The 14,218-nt window shown below is 49.2% G+C and overlaps 1 protein-coding gene across 1 annotated transcript; it reads right to left on the reverse strand.

Annotated features, from left to right (window-relative positions):
* Positions 1-406: 406 nt before the first annotated feature.
* RPN1 (ribophorin I) lies at positions 407-8,573 on the reverse strand. The gene is made up of 10 exons (XM_014890501.2): positions 7,848-8,573; positions 6,936-7,000; positions 5,452-5,758; positions 4,990-5,199; positions 3,854-4,046; positions 3,432-3,531; positions 3,030-3,168; positions 2,747-2,866; positions 2,031-2,276; positions 407-1,005 (listed from the first exon to the last, which is right to left on the reverse strand). Exons 1-10 carry the CDS (start codon positions 8,073-8,075, stop codon positions 823-825), a joined length of 1,791 nt encoding a protein of 596 aa, XP_014745987.2. The 5' UTR covers positions 8,076-8,573; the 3' UTR covers positions 407-822.
* Positions 8,574-14,218: the final 5,645 nt, after the last annotated feature.

Consider the following 14,218-nt stretch of genomic DNA (forward strand, 5'->3'; position numbering starts at 1 on the left):
AAAGATGCACAGGAAAACATCTTAGGAGACTGATATTAGCAGGGGATTGCTTACACCCCCCAAGGGATCTAATTGTGAGTAAGGATCTACATGGCAGCACAAGGGATGCAGGGATTTTTGTCACATGCAACACACAGTATGAGGATGGCAGGAGGGGTTCTGTTGTTTTTCTCCCTGTAAGGGTGTAGGTACATGCACATCCCTGGGGAACAAGGGCTTGGCTTTCTCCTGTCTGGGTCAGGGCTTTGTGAGATGGCAGAGTTCTGACCTCAGGGCATGCAGCTGACAGGAGGCAGGAGTGGTCAGGGCTGAACTCTGCTCCAGAGAGAACTGCACTGCCTGGCCATGGCAGGATGGGGCCACCCAACCCCTCCACCTTCCCCCAGCCCAGCACAACACACAGACGCAAGGCAGTGACTGTTTTATTTCAAAGTAGAACAAAGGTATCTTTTATTCTTTCCAGAGCTGTGACATTCAGCTTTGCCCTAAGCGTGTCTGTGCTCAGATTGGCTCCTTGTGTGCGTTTACTCAGAGCACATCTATACAGGGCAAACCAAAAGCAGGAGACTGTTTCACAACTTGGCTGAGTCTCACCTCTGGTAAAGAAATCCCATTACCCAGCCAAACTTGATGGCATGGTCCCTTGCACAGCACATGCTGCCGAGCAGACAGGCTTTATAGAAAAATGTAAAAACAAAACGTACTTTCAGACATTCCACATTAACTTTTCCCCTAATTTTGCTGGGAATGAGATTTGGCTCAAAGTGTATCACTCTCATCTCCCTTCATACCTCTCCTCTCTGCACAGTTGCTAAAGCAGAGTTACAGAGCATCAAGGATGTTGTCGATTTTGGAGACCAGGTCCTGGCGCTTGTTGGAATGCATCTTCTCGTTCTCGATGTACGTGTCCTTCTTGAGCTTGCCTGCCACCAGCCGCTCCGCCTCCACCGACGACTTCAGCACCAGCTCCTTTACTTGGCCATCGAGCTTCTGAATCTCACTTACCTGTGGCAGGGTGACAAACCAAAGGAGTATTAGAGGAGACAACACAAAACAAAAGAATCCCTACAGTGAAGCTGGAATAGAAGAGATGGCAGATCACAGCAAAAGATGAAGTCAGTGTTAAGTAGGAACATCTCTGATCCCTGAATGTTGCCTCCTGAGCCATCATATTATGAGGAATAATCCGTGAATGGGTAACTAAGGAGTGTGGCTAAAAGGGGGTCCAAGGACCCAGCAGCCATACTGGCAAGAGATTGTTAAAGAGTATTTAATGATGGATTTTAAAGGCTTCAAGCTAAATCACAGCTCCAACAGATGGAAGCTGTGTCCCTACAGTTAATGTTCATGATGTGTGAGTGGTAGGTCTGCAATGACAGAACTACTCTTTAAACAACAGATTAACCAAGGTGGCTGTTGGCTAAATGGACTTTAAAAACTAAAGTGTCCCTCACTTGGGGTTAAGTGGCTGTTTCAGGTTAGTGTTAAAATATACTGAAGGGAAGGGCAGTGGGTGTGTGCTCATTGTGCCATGGCTTTCAACATGGTAGAGCAAATCACCCCCGAGGAGCATCATGTTACCAAAATTCTTTCAGCACCAAATGCAAATGTGCAAGAAAATTAAGAGATGAGGGAGAAGATTTGGGGTTGACTGGTGTGAGTAGTAGAGTCAGAACTGTTAATGTGTTGATAGTTTCCATTTTTGCTTAAGTGTCACTGTCATGAGCTCAATGAGAAGCATCAGGATTGTGTTACCAAAGCATTAATCTGTACAAATGCAGCTGTTTCAAGGGCTGCTTAAGACACAGCACAAGCAGCTGTTTACCAGCAACATTTACATGCCTCCATAACTGAGATTACTGCAAAAGTAACACTTTTCACACACCCTTGCGGAGATCAAGCCACTTTCAGATGAAAAAACCCAACCTAGACTGGCTGCAGAAACTAAACCCCCAATTAAAACTCATGCAGAATTCTTGACAGAGCCAAGAACAGGAGAGCTTATAAATTTATACATTTGAATTTCTTACTTTATCACATAAGTCAGAGCCTTCTGTCTTCAGCTTAGACTGCAGAGAAGCTATTTCACTTGTCAGGGCCTTGTGCTCCATCTCCAAAGCCTTTTTGCCACTGTTCAGGGTGGAGATGTCCCGTGACTGCTTGTATTTATTCACTGCTTCATCAAAGTGACGGTACAGCCCAAGCCTCTTGTTCACCAGAGTAAGCACCTGCTCTGTGATGCAGGCAACCTTCATCCTGGCTTCAGCAGCTGGATCCTGCAAGAGGACAGGAGAGAAGATCAAACCAGTCGTATCTGTGACCTGCATCAAGCCATGCCTGCAATCTGCCACAGGACTGTTACTGAAACTCTTCCCTTTGCAATTAAGTCAACTGACAGTAATTATGTCAATGGTGCAACTGCTGATTTAGGGGAAGCACATTTCAGCACTTGGTCCAGCCCAACAAATAGTTTAACAGTGAAAACACTGCAGACGGAGAACTGCAGACATCTCTTCTTCTTAGGGGGATTCCTTTTTATGCAGCAAGCAAAACTACAGTTAGCTTTATGGCACTAGACCAGCCCTAGAGCAGTACGAGTGCTCAGGTTGAACAAAAACAGGACTTGAAACAACCAGTGAAATATTGGAATGGTGGGAACATTCAGTGAGAATTACTAGTAGGAAAATCACCATTTGGCAGCTGAGAAAACTGCTTGTATTCCTACAGGGCTCTTCATCATACAGACCTTGGTGATGGAGAAATCCAGCCTCACATAGACAATCACAGTGAAGAACAAGATGTAAAAGGCTCCAACCACCAAGAGAGGCTCTTGCAGCATCAGGATTTTGTTGAAGGTGTAATGAACCTACAAGAGAAGTTTCAAACACTGAGCAGTGCCCCATGTTACTGCAGAGTTAACGCCTCAGGCAGCAGAACCACCCAGGCAGTCCAGCAAGTGTTTACTTCTTAGGTGTTTTGACCGAGCTGCTAATTCAGAGGAGGCACAACTGCTCAGAGGTCACACTCACCACAATGTCCTGGATGTGCTGCTCCACCAGGTTGTTCTTGTGTGCCACAATAACAGGACGTCCAAAAGTGTCCAGGTATGTGTAGTGAAGCTCATCTGAAGCACGATTGATTTCATAGGGGCTGTCCACATGGATATTCCTGTGGATAAAACCAGACATATGACCCCATGGTGTTTGAGAGGATGTAACCCAGGACTTGTCTGGGCAATTGTAGCCTCTAGTACAAGGTAAATTATGCAGTTTAAATAATGCTCTACAATGAAACAAAGCTGTGTTCCAAGATCTCTTCCATATGCAGAGTCATGGTTTTGGTTCGCTGTTCCCAGGCCATTAGAGCAGACTGGAGAATTGCCATCAACACAGCACTGCCTACAGTAGCAAGCCAGGAGGAATCACACTTACTTGGCTCCTTCTGGCAAGACAATCTTGACAGTCAGAGAGTCTGTAACTTGCTCATCAAACACGTGGTCAACAAACCTCATCTTCAGGGCATACTGATCACCTAAGAGTGCAGAGCAGAGAGTGGTTACAGTTCCTTAGAGGACAAGGGACAGTCTTGAAGCTCAGCTTCCATGGGCAGGAGCAGAATTTGCATGGATAATTGTGCAGCAGGGGGCACCACCTCACTCAGATATATTTTAATCAGATGTCTACAAATACCTGAAGGAAGCACAAAAAGGTGGATTTGCATATTCTAGAAAAAATAGCTGGCAACTGCTGTTGCTAAGGTCCCGTGTACCAGAGCTTTCAATTATTTTCTGTACAGCAACTACCTTTAAACACACAGGAGGATGTTTTTTATTCCCTTCCCCTCAGCCACTCACCAAGATTGTAGAGGTATTCGTAGCTTGGCAGGTTATAGCCAATGATGTAATGGGTTTTCCAGCCCCCAAAAAGTGGGAATCGGGGACGGATCTCCATCTCCACAGAGTCATCCAGGACAAGAAGGTGGCTGGTGGAGATGTTCCCAATTTCATCTCTGTAATAGACGTCCTGAGCAGCAGCTGGGAGAATGGTCTGTAAGGAGAGAGTGCATCAGAGGGGAGCTACTTCCAGGGAAACTGGCAAAACCAATAAAGGCTGGTAAGCACTGAGAAACTGCTCCCACATGAGACATGAAAAATGGCCATTCAGTTGCACTGAGTGGTAAAATTGTGCTATTATAAGCAATCCCACAAGTGGCTACCAGCACTAAAATCACTTGGCCTCCAAATGAATGTGCTTTCTCCAGCCGAGTTTCAAACACCCCAGACAGCAAGAGATCTCATCATGCCCACCAGGACAGCAATTCCCTTTTCACTCCAACTTGCTGCCCTAGCTGACTAGGCTTGCTGGCTTTACTCGCAGCAAAATGAGATTTCTGTTTGGCTGCACCACCCTAGAGAATTACAACAATCAATCCTGGAGACTACAAGCAGTGAGAAAGGTTTTGGTTCAGATGAGAACACATAGTTTTTACATCTGGCTAGCAGAGCCACAGCTTTAATTCTTGTTGAGTGCTTTGTGAGCAAGGAATGAATGGGTGAGTTTCCAATTAATACTGTTCAACATGAGCAGGATATGACAGAGGCAACTCTGAAAATAAGGGGGTGGGGACAGAATGAATGGCCCTTGCACAATTGAAAACCCAAAGCAAAGACCTCAATACAGCGGTAAGGGACTTAAGAGGGAGCCTGAGATTGAAGGGTGGGAGTGTGGAGAAACACTACCTGCCCTGGTATGTGCAATCTGTTGGATCAGCAAATGGAATAAAGTGTATAAGCTTCTAATGCTGCTTCCAAAAGCTATTCTTATCCAGCACAAGCTCTCTCTGAAAACAGACCAGAGTTTTAATATTCCCTTATTACTGGAGTATGGTTACCAAACAAAAGGCAAAGGACAACTACATTTTCTTTTCCCTCTGGGGATCTAAGAAAGGGGGAAGCCACAGTTATAAAAAATATACATGGAAGATGACAACCTTAAAAGACTTGACAGAAGAGATCCCACTGTCTGGCTGTCTCTGGTAGTCGTATCTGGAGAAAGGCCCTTTCAGCACTGCTCCTGTGTGCTTTAAATCAACCGTCTCTTCAACCGCAATGTTACCCCAGTGAGACACCTCAATGACTCGTGTCATGCTGGTGATGGTCAGGAATGGACTGTTATTCTCATAGTGCACCTTCAGAGTGTCCTAACGAAGGAAAAAAAAGATAAAACTCTCAGACCTAAAGTAAGTAGCAAGCTTCCCTCACAATGATCCATGTGCCACAGAAAACCCTTCCTGGCAGATGCACGTTCCTGGCCTGCACACAGGCTAACTCATGGCTGACCAGTGAATTCTATGTGAAAGCCTCTGCTTCCCACTCCCCAGCATCTGAGACACATCTTCCATGTCTGGAAGATGCTCTCTGCACAGCCACAATCCCTTTGCACAGAAATGTACCTGGCTGTATGGAGGGATGTCCTTGAAGGGGCCGTATTCAATCGTGTCCTCAGTGCGGGAAGGGTTGCCCAGCTTGGTGTAACTCTCCACGTTCCTGGAGGCCAGTTTGACACGGGTTGTTTGGGTCTTGGTGACGTAAGGTGAGTAAAAATAGTGATTTCCTTCAAAGACCACAAACTGCTTCTCACTTTGGGTGATGTGGGTGGGATAGGGCTGCAAGACGTGTGTGAAAACCATTTCAACAGAGACACGGACCTTGGCTCCTGGGGCCAAAGGAGACGGCAGCTTCACTGAGAAGAATTTCCCACTGGAAGGGAGAAGAACAGGTAAGTCATGTGGGATCTCCCTTGAGAGAGCATTCAGATCCACCCACTGCAACATCCCCTGCAGACCGGCGACCATGTATCATGTGTGTAATGTGTGATTTGGGCAGGTGTTTTACTTGCTCCTCCAAGACATGGAGATGTCTTGTCCCAGCAAGTGAGGTTACCGTGCTGGGGAAGCAGCACAGGCTGCACTGTGTCCAGGCACAGTTACAGTTTTGCTTCACAAAAAAAATCTAGTTCCCTTTTTGGAAGAGAAATTGTGACACCCCCCCCCCCCCCCCCCCAATCCTGCATTTATAAAGCTTCAGCAAGAGTTTTTCCATTCTTCTCCAGATGACAGGAATGATCTGCATCAAAGGAAGCATAACCACAAGTCCAGAAGACAAATCACAGACATCTTAAGCACCTGTTCCCACAGTCTGTTTGTTCTCAGATTTTTGCACACAGGATCTGAAACTGAGGAATGGCCAGAATGGGAGCAAGGTTTTGGACTGAGGTTCTACAGAATGGAATAAGACTCCACCAAACCTGTAAGGATGCACTGGACAAACCAAGGTGATGCTAGAAGCAAACATATTTCATGTCATGCCTGGTGGTCCAAGGGCAGGATGGAATGAGACATCCAGCCATGTCAGAAGCTAAGGTCTACCCTGGCAACTTAACTCCACAGCTACTGTACTCTCAAAACCCAGCTGCACTGTGCTTTTGAGCCACTTTACAGGCACTGCTCGCCTCTCATGGTGCCTGCAGCACCTACATAATATTCCAAGCTTGGCAGTACAGAGCCTGATGCAAACAGCAGCACCCTCTCTCCTGGCAGCAGGAAGAGCCTGTACTGGGCCATGGTACCCAGCACTCTGTAGTACTCTATACACAGCCACGGGGCACTAAACTCTGTAGTCACCACTGGCAACCGTCTGAGAGCTCAAAATGGAGTAATGAGTAAGAGCATGCCTAAATGCTTCTCTCACTTGGTGTCCCAAGGGGCCAGGGCATTACTCAAGGCACTGAGTACAAGAGACTGAGCACGGCTGAGGAAGAAAGAACTCATGATCTCTAAGTACGTAGAACTGGGGTAGTATCTCTGCTTCACTGTGAGGACAATTATGAGCCCCCCATGCACAGCTCTAGGTACTGACCTTAGAGTGAGATACTCACCTTTTGCCCTTAACTTTAGTCTCTTTCACTTCCAAGGTGTTCTCCTCCTCTTCCTCACCCTTCACCTATTCCCAAAGAACATATGGGATCAGTGTGCTGCTATTTAAAAGACTTAACACATCAAGGGCAAAGTCTGTACAGTCCCTGTAATGAGTTTTTAGGAGGGATGTCCCCTAGAAAGTACAAGCTTATATATAACTAATGTATTAATTAAAAAAAATTGAAAAGGCCTTTTCATAATGTTGTTCACAAATACAAATTGCAGCGTGGTCAGTGTGCAAAAACAGATACTGGAGGTTTCTGGTAAGTCTCATATACCTATGTTCCTTCAGCCTGGTTCCCAAGCCAGCACAGTCACCATAACTTGCACAAATGAGAATATTGATCAAGTGCTTTTGTGATTTCTCTTGTGACTAGGGAGTGAGCAGGCCACGGGGACTATAGCTTGACCAACTGAGGTACACCACAGAACTCTATAAAGGTATACTATATGCCACTGTATGTACCTCTCTCTGCTGTACGTAGAGTTTATCTAAAGTGACAATACTTCTGGGGCTAGCAATCAGTATTGCCCTACTGCTCCTCCGACCTTGCTGTGGGTAAGGGCCGGGCGCCCCATCCCGGCGCTGCCTGGGGCTACCAGCGCTGCTCCGACCGTGCTGGCGGCGACCCCCGCCCAGCCGTGACGGCGTGAATCGCCCCCTCATCGCCTCCCAGCTCCGCCCTCACCCCGCGACACACACCCCCCGCTCCCGGCCGGCTGCGGGATCCGGGAGCGGCGCTGAGGGCCTGGCAGTGCCGACGTGTCCCTTCAGGCGCGGGGCCGGGCGCGGCGCTCGGTGCCTGCTGCCCGCGCTCACCTGCACGCCCAGGTGGGCCAGGCGGGGCTCGGTGCCCGCTCCCCACGCTCACCTGCACGCCCAGGTGGGCCAGGCGGGGCTCCAGCCCGGGCTCCAGCGCCAGTAGGAAGGTGGAGGCGGCCGCGCCGCCCGGCGCGTTGCCGAGGCTGAGCTCGGCCGAGATCTTGGCCAGGTGCGTGCTGAGGTCCAGCGAGCGCCGCACCTCCTCCAGCACTAGATCGGAGTTGGCCCCGACGGCTGCCAGACAGAGGAGCAGGAGGCGGCACAGCAGCCCCGCCATGGCCGGCACACCGCGCGGGGAGGGCAGAAGATGGCGGCGCACGCGCTGTACGAGCACGGCACAAGATGGCGGCGCCCAGTGGAGGAGGAGGCTCGCGATGGCGGCGCCCAGATGCGCTGGAGGCCCGGCCCCCCTCCTCCCCACATTCCTCGGTGCCTGAGGAGAGAAGCTGGGCGGGCTCTTCCAGAGTCTCGGGTGTAGTCTCGGCTTCGCGCAGTTCCGGCGCTTCCTGGCGGCCCGGCTCTGTCGGCGAGCTTGGGTGCTCCCGCGGGGCGCTTGGCCCGTGCCCTTGCTGAACTCCCAGGCCCGGGCAGGCCTCGGGGCCGGTCAAACGCTGCTTTGGCCGTGGTGGGCTTTCCCACTTCTTTTTCTGCCCCCCAAAAAGCGAGAAACTATAACAAATATTGTAGGATGCTCAGGGCTTTCAGGTGCTACTCAGCCTCCTCTCCTGCCACGACACAAAGCAGCTCTGTTTCTCTATGATTTTAGCAGTAGCCTGTTCTGGCCAGGGCTTCCAGGGGCCAGAGGTGTCAATCCTTGGGGAAGTGTTGGACATAGGATGGCACTGGGATGCAGCGCTGGGCACTGCAAAGGGGTGAACTTTGGTACTTTTGATTATGCTGCTGAATTAATGAGCCTCAAATTGGGACAGCTCATCTCGCTGGCCTGGCACACATTGCTCTGGAAGGTGAGGTTTAACATAAATAGAGTTTAAGATGAACCCAAATTTTCTGCTATTATAAATGACTCAGACCCCAAGCAGAAATGAGTTATAAAAGTTTTATTGAGAACTAATAAAAAAATTAACAAAGCAAAAAAGGACAGTGTTGGAAACGTGGCCGACCACCAGAGGCTCACCCACAAAATGGCGGCTCCACCGTTTATACCCCTGATGTTGCATCAGCCGAATACATATTTATAAGTATACATATTCCAATATTTTCCTTATATATATACACCTAGCCCTTCCCAAAGTATGCTAGTTAACTCTTTTTACCCTCCATTGGTGGGGACCTTCTTGCAGCTTGACTGGAGGTGAGGTGTTGTCATGCCAAGACCCCCAGGGACAGCTTCCCCCATTCCCGCTGCCTCATGCAAGGGGCACGTGTACACACCCTCCCCCAAATGTCTCTGACAGCCAGGGTTGTCTGCTACCAACACTACAGATGGGAGAAGAGAGGATTAAAGGGAGAACAAAAAAGGGTCCAAAAACAACCTACAACAACAGTTACACATCAAAAGATCTTTAAACCTTATCAACTTTGAACACACATAATAACCATTCGTCATTTGCCAGAGCAAATCACCACATCACCCATCTATAACACTGCTAAAAAAACACAGATAATTGACAGCTAGGTGATTCCAGAGTAGAAGTGCTGCAGGTAGCCAAGGCATGGTAACCAGCCCTGCACTGACTTAAGGCAGCTGAGGAAAAAAAATATTAGTGGTTTAACACATGTCCGGGGAAGAGGTGATTGACACTTTATTCCCAAACATCTAAGGCAGATAAAAGCAAGGAACGGATGTTGTCTGCTGTGATTGCCAGAGCAGGGCTTTTGCCTGTGAGCCCTATGGGACAACAGACCTTTCATGTTTGGATAATGTGATCCAGGACTCAATCTTTCTTTAAGATCCTAATACGAGTCACAGAGATAATTCTTTGATTTGGCCTGAGATTGCCAAGTATCGGAAGAGGATTTCCTAAATTACGTGTTTGGATACGGAGTCAAATAGCCCCTTGGCAAAGGCTAAATAGAATGGGATGTCTCCTGGTGTGCTATATTCAAAACAGCATAATTTCTCAGCTAGCCTTCCTTTTCTTCCCTTACCACCCCCCGCCCCCCAAATTCCTATCATGGAAATTTTCTTGGCAAATAACTTCAATTTCCCTTTGATTTATGTAGGCAGCAGCCCTGTGAACTTGGCAACTCGCCCTGTAAGTATATCCTAACACAAGCAGGTAATTTTGTCACTGTGTTTCGGGTGACAGTGGTGTTCTCTTCCAGTAGCACAGCAGGAGATGCCTGCAGGGGTGGGTTCCACCTCCTCAGCCTCATGTTTCCAGCCAGGGAAATGTTCTGGGTCCCTCTGCTCTCCAGGAAAAGCCTGTTTATCTTGGCCTTCTCCAAAGAGCTGGGTTTTGGGGCCTAGAACTGGGTAGGCATGTTCAGGGGAAGCAACCATGAAACATGAGGGGCTGAGCAGAACAGCTGCCTCTAATTAAAGGCTGGCCAGCAGTGCTGCATCTGGGGACTCCCTCCAGTTGTCCAGGCTGGGTTTGCAAGTTCCTCTGCTAGGAATGGCTGTCACTGTCCTTCCATGTGTCACACAGAATAAATGAATTCCAGTCGGCCTCTTTAATAACACATGCAGTTCCAGCTCTTATTTCCCCCTCTCCCTTAGGGCAATTTCTCCTGGTAAAAGGAGGGAATGAAATAAATGCATGTCCCTTATGTCTGGAAATAATTGGGCTTCACTTGTTATATCTTGGGCCAAAAGTTGCTCTCCAATGGGTTCATCCCAGAGGCTGGATTTGACCTTGCTGTTGAATGCCAGTTTCAATATGTGACCCATCCCAGACCCTGGCGAGCTCTGAACCAAACTGTTGTACACTAAACCTGTGTTTGGATCCGTTTCTAATTCTGATAACTGAGTCATGCTAAGCCTGTGTATCATCTCTTTCAAGACTTCAGCCCTAGGACATAGGCTAAATTTGTCTTTGGGTTGAAAAGATGCTGCCTTTGGACTTGTTCAAGGTTGAGTTTGGCTCTGCTGGCCCCTCTTGCCGCTACCCTGTGGGCAGTGCCAGGCTGTTCTTCATGCATGGGCTCAGTCACAGCTGCTCGTGGCCCCTGGCTGGGTGTGATGGTGGCTGGGACAGCTCCAGGGATAGCTCCAGGGACAGCTCAGGGACAGCTTGCAGGCTGTTGTTCATCAAGGACAGGGTGTATTGCCTGTGTGCATATCCAGCTACTCAGGCTTGGTGCCAAGTAACAGAGAGAGACAGGAGTTCATAACTGCTTTTTCTCTCTTTATTTCTTTTGTTCTCTCATTGCAAGGAATGTCCCCCTCCAGCAGTAATAAGAGAGCTGCAGGTCAGGAAACAGCATGAGAGAGGTTACCAGACCCTGCTGCCATCCAGGCACTGGCAGAGTGCCCCAGCTCCCTGTGTGCTGTGGAGAGAGCGTGTCACCGTCAGGGCCTCAGAGCAGTGGGAGGGGAACAGCCAGGATGGAGCCGGTGCCAGCCCAGCCATCTGCCAGGGCTGAGGGACCATCGTGGTCTAATAAATGCCTCTGGCTGGATAGGCCATGAAAAGAACCACACCCCAGGAAAAGCCCTGCGTTCCTCTGTTTTTACAGGGCTGATGCCAAACTCAGAGCTGTGTCATCTGTCAGAGCAATTTGTTCCCAAGGAGGGAAGGAGAAGTTATTTTCTAGAAGGAGTGGGTTGGCTGTGACCACAGAAGCACACTGAAGCCTGTAGCAGCAGGGAACAGGATTTATTCTGGTGGATCCTCATACCAGTGGGGAGCTTGCACCAGGAATATGCAGGGACCATGATACAATGTGTTGCTCTCTGAGGAGCCCAGGTCAGGGGCAAGAGAAAGTAAACAGGGCTGTGCATGTGTAGCAGAACTCAACCTGGCAACACCTTGAAGATTTTAATACAAATCTGTCAGTGATCCTGAACCCCCTCCCCCAGCTTCAGATTTTCTTGGTGTTTCATCGTTTAACCCTGTGTATGTAAAATCAGCCTTCTGGCTGCCAGTGGGAGGCAGAGGGCATTTCTCTCTCTTTATTCAGTCCTGAGCAAGGTGTTGCAGTTGCCAGCCATGAGAGCACAGGTATAAGGTGGCTGAGTGATGGCAGAGCTTTCTTAGCCTTCCTAAGGCCCTCAAAAAGCAGCTGGAGAAAAAGAACAACAACAGTCTTCCAGTTATTTTTACAACCTCCTTTTTTAGCTCGTCAGCACAACTCACACTGAGCCTCTGCCAAGCAAAACATAACATTATTCTTATTTGGAGTTTGCCTATGATTTCCTTGGAATGGTGGTCTTAGGGGACTGGTTGGAGCTTGGCTCCTACTCTTTGTTCAGCTACTCTGGAAACACATCCTGTCTTTGCAGAGAAACTGTGGTGGGGCACTGTCTGTCCAGAGGCTGCTTCTCTGGATTTTTTCAAGTTAATTTAGTTATCTGCAGTAGCCCCTCCCTCCCCACTCCTTATAATGTTCACCTTTCTTTATTTTTTCCTGGTCTTAAAAAAAAAAATCTGTTTTTCTCTCCTTGTCAGACCACACGACTCAGGAAAAAATAATTAATAGAACCTGCCTGTGCACAGCAATTGTATGAAGAATTGGGAAACACACAGGGAAAAAACCTCCTGGAAGAATATGGGAGACCATATGTGAGTCCTGCAAGGGGTGAGACCACTGTATGATGAGTGTTGTTGAAATAAGGAGAAAAAAAAGTGTGGAAAAGAGGATACTTCATCACTTTAAAAAGTACTTTTAACTCTTCTTAAAGCTTACTAAAAATGTAACTGAAATAGCCATAAGCAGGCACTGGCAGGCTGTCAATGAAAAAAATCTGCTATATGTGTACAGTTAAAATGCAAAACCAGAGTAAGGTATGTCGTCCACACAAGGAGAGCTGGTTTGGGCTGGGTGGTCTGGATTTTGTCACAGGATCAGAGCATGTTTTGGATAGAGGGAACAGTGTTGTTTTAAATATATTTAAAAAATGGAGGTGTGATCAGGGCCGCCACTCAAGTACTTCACAGTACACATAGGACCTGGGTACACCCACAGCTTGAAAATGCCTTTAGTGGACTGGCACCTGTAAAGCCAGAAGAGGAGAGAGTAGGGCAAAAGTGCATATCTTGTAAAAGACAGATGCTGCCTGTCACTGAGAACCAAGGAGGCAGGGAACCTGCTGTCCTGCCAGGCTCCAGAGGAGGAGGCTGGGAGTCCTAGCTATGGGCAGAGGGGAGACCTGCTAGCTCCTGCCAGCTTCATCTCACCCTTGTGCTGCAGATGAGCAAATCCTTGCACAGCCTGACACAAAATTACACCTCTCCATCTGCTTGTTTGCCCCAGGGCTGCAACCTCCCAGGGCCAGTGATGGAGGCAACAGCACCCGCGTTTGGCTGAAATCACAGAGATAAATATATTGAAAGAATCACGGTAGGAGCACCTGAGAGGCTGGTGCTGAGATCCCTGACCTGGGCTGGGCGCGTTGGGGTCTTGATCGGCAGCTACAGGCAGCGGTGACACTTCTTCCCCGTCAAGACTGCGCGATGGAGCCAGTTCCCAGCTGTGAGGGGGGTGACAAAAATCCTCACCTGCCCCCTGGCCATGTCCCCTCGGCCATGTCCCCGCAGCCGCCCCCGCCATGTCCGCGTGTCCCCGCCAGGGGGCGCGCGCGGCACGCCGGAGGGGCGGGGCCGGCGGGGGCGCGGCGGGGCGGGGTCAGTCCTTAGCTCCGCCCTCGGCCCCGCCCGGCGGGGGCTGCACCGCCCCGATGGCTGCAGCCTCACCTCGGTAACCACAACAATCAATGCCGGGCACGGCCCAGCTGCCTCCGCAGGATCGCGGCTGTAGCCCTCGGTCAACCTGTTTGTGACGGGCAACAGCCTCCCGGAGCTGCAGGGATCTGCAGATTTATTGTGCCTTCCCGCTGCCTGCCAGGCTCTGGGGCGTGCAGTGCCTCTGCTGGGGTCACTTCACGAGGTGATTTGTCCCCGTGGTGAAGGACGGAAGGTGAGGGAAAGGCTATGCAGTGATGCAGTGCCTGGGTGCCACGGGGCCGCCGTGGGATTTAGTGCCCGTCTCTCTGATAAGTACTGTTGCATTTTTCCTTCTAACCCTTTAAGGTCTGGCAAATGTGGTGCCAGGATCCACCTGAGAACAGTCCAGTTTTGTGGTCCATGATACTGTCCTCAGTGGCAATGAAGTCGGCAAGGAATTGTCACGGGCCACTCCGCACAATAAGGGAGTTGTCATGGAGCAATTCCTCTTTCTCAGCTTGTTTTTGGTAAGGGAAGCACACGCTGGTGTATCTATTAGAAGCCTGTTATTCACAGAGAGTTTAAACCTGGATTTTAAAGCTTCAGTTTTGCAGGATCTGCCACACACAGC

This window comes from Sturnus vulgaris, chromosome 11 (assembly GCF_052056855.1).
Source record: "Sturnus vulgaris isolate bStuVul1 chromosome 11, bStuVul1.hap1, whole genome shotgun sequence".
NCBI classification, from domain to species: Eukaryota; Metazoa; Chordata; class Aves; order Passeriformes; family Sturnidae; genus Sturnus; species Sturnus vulgaris.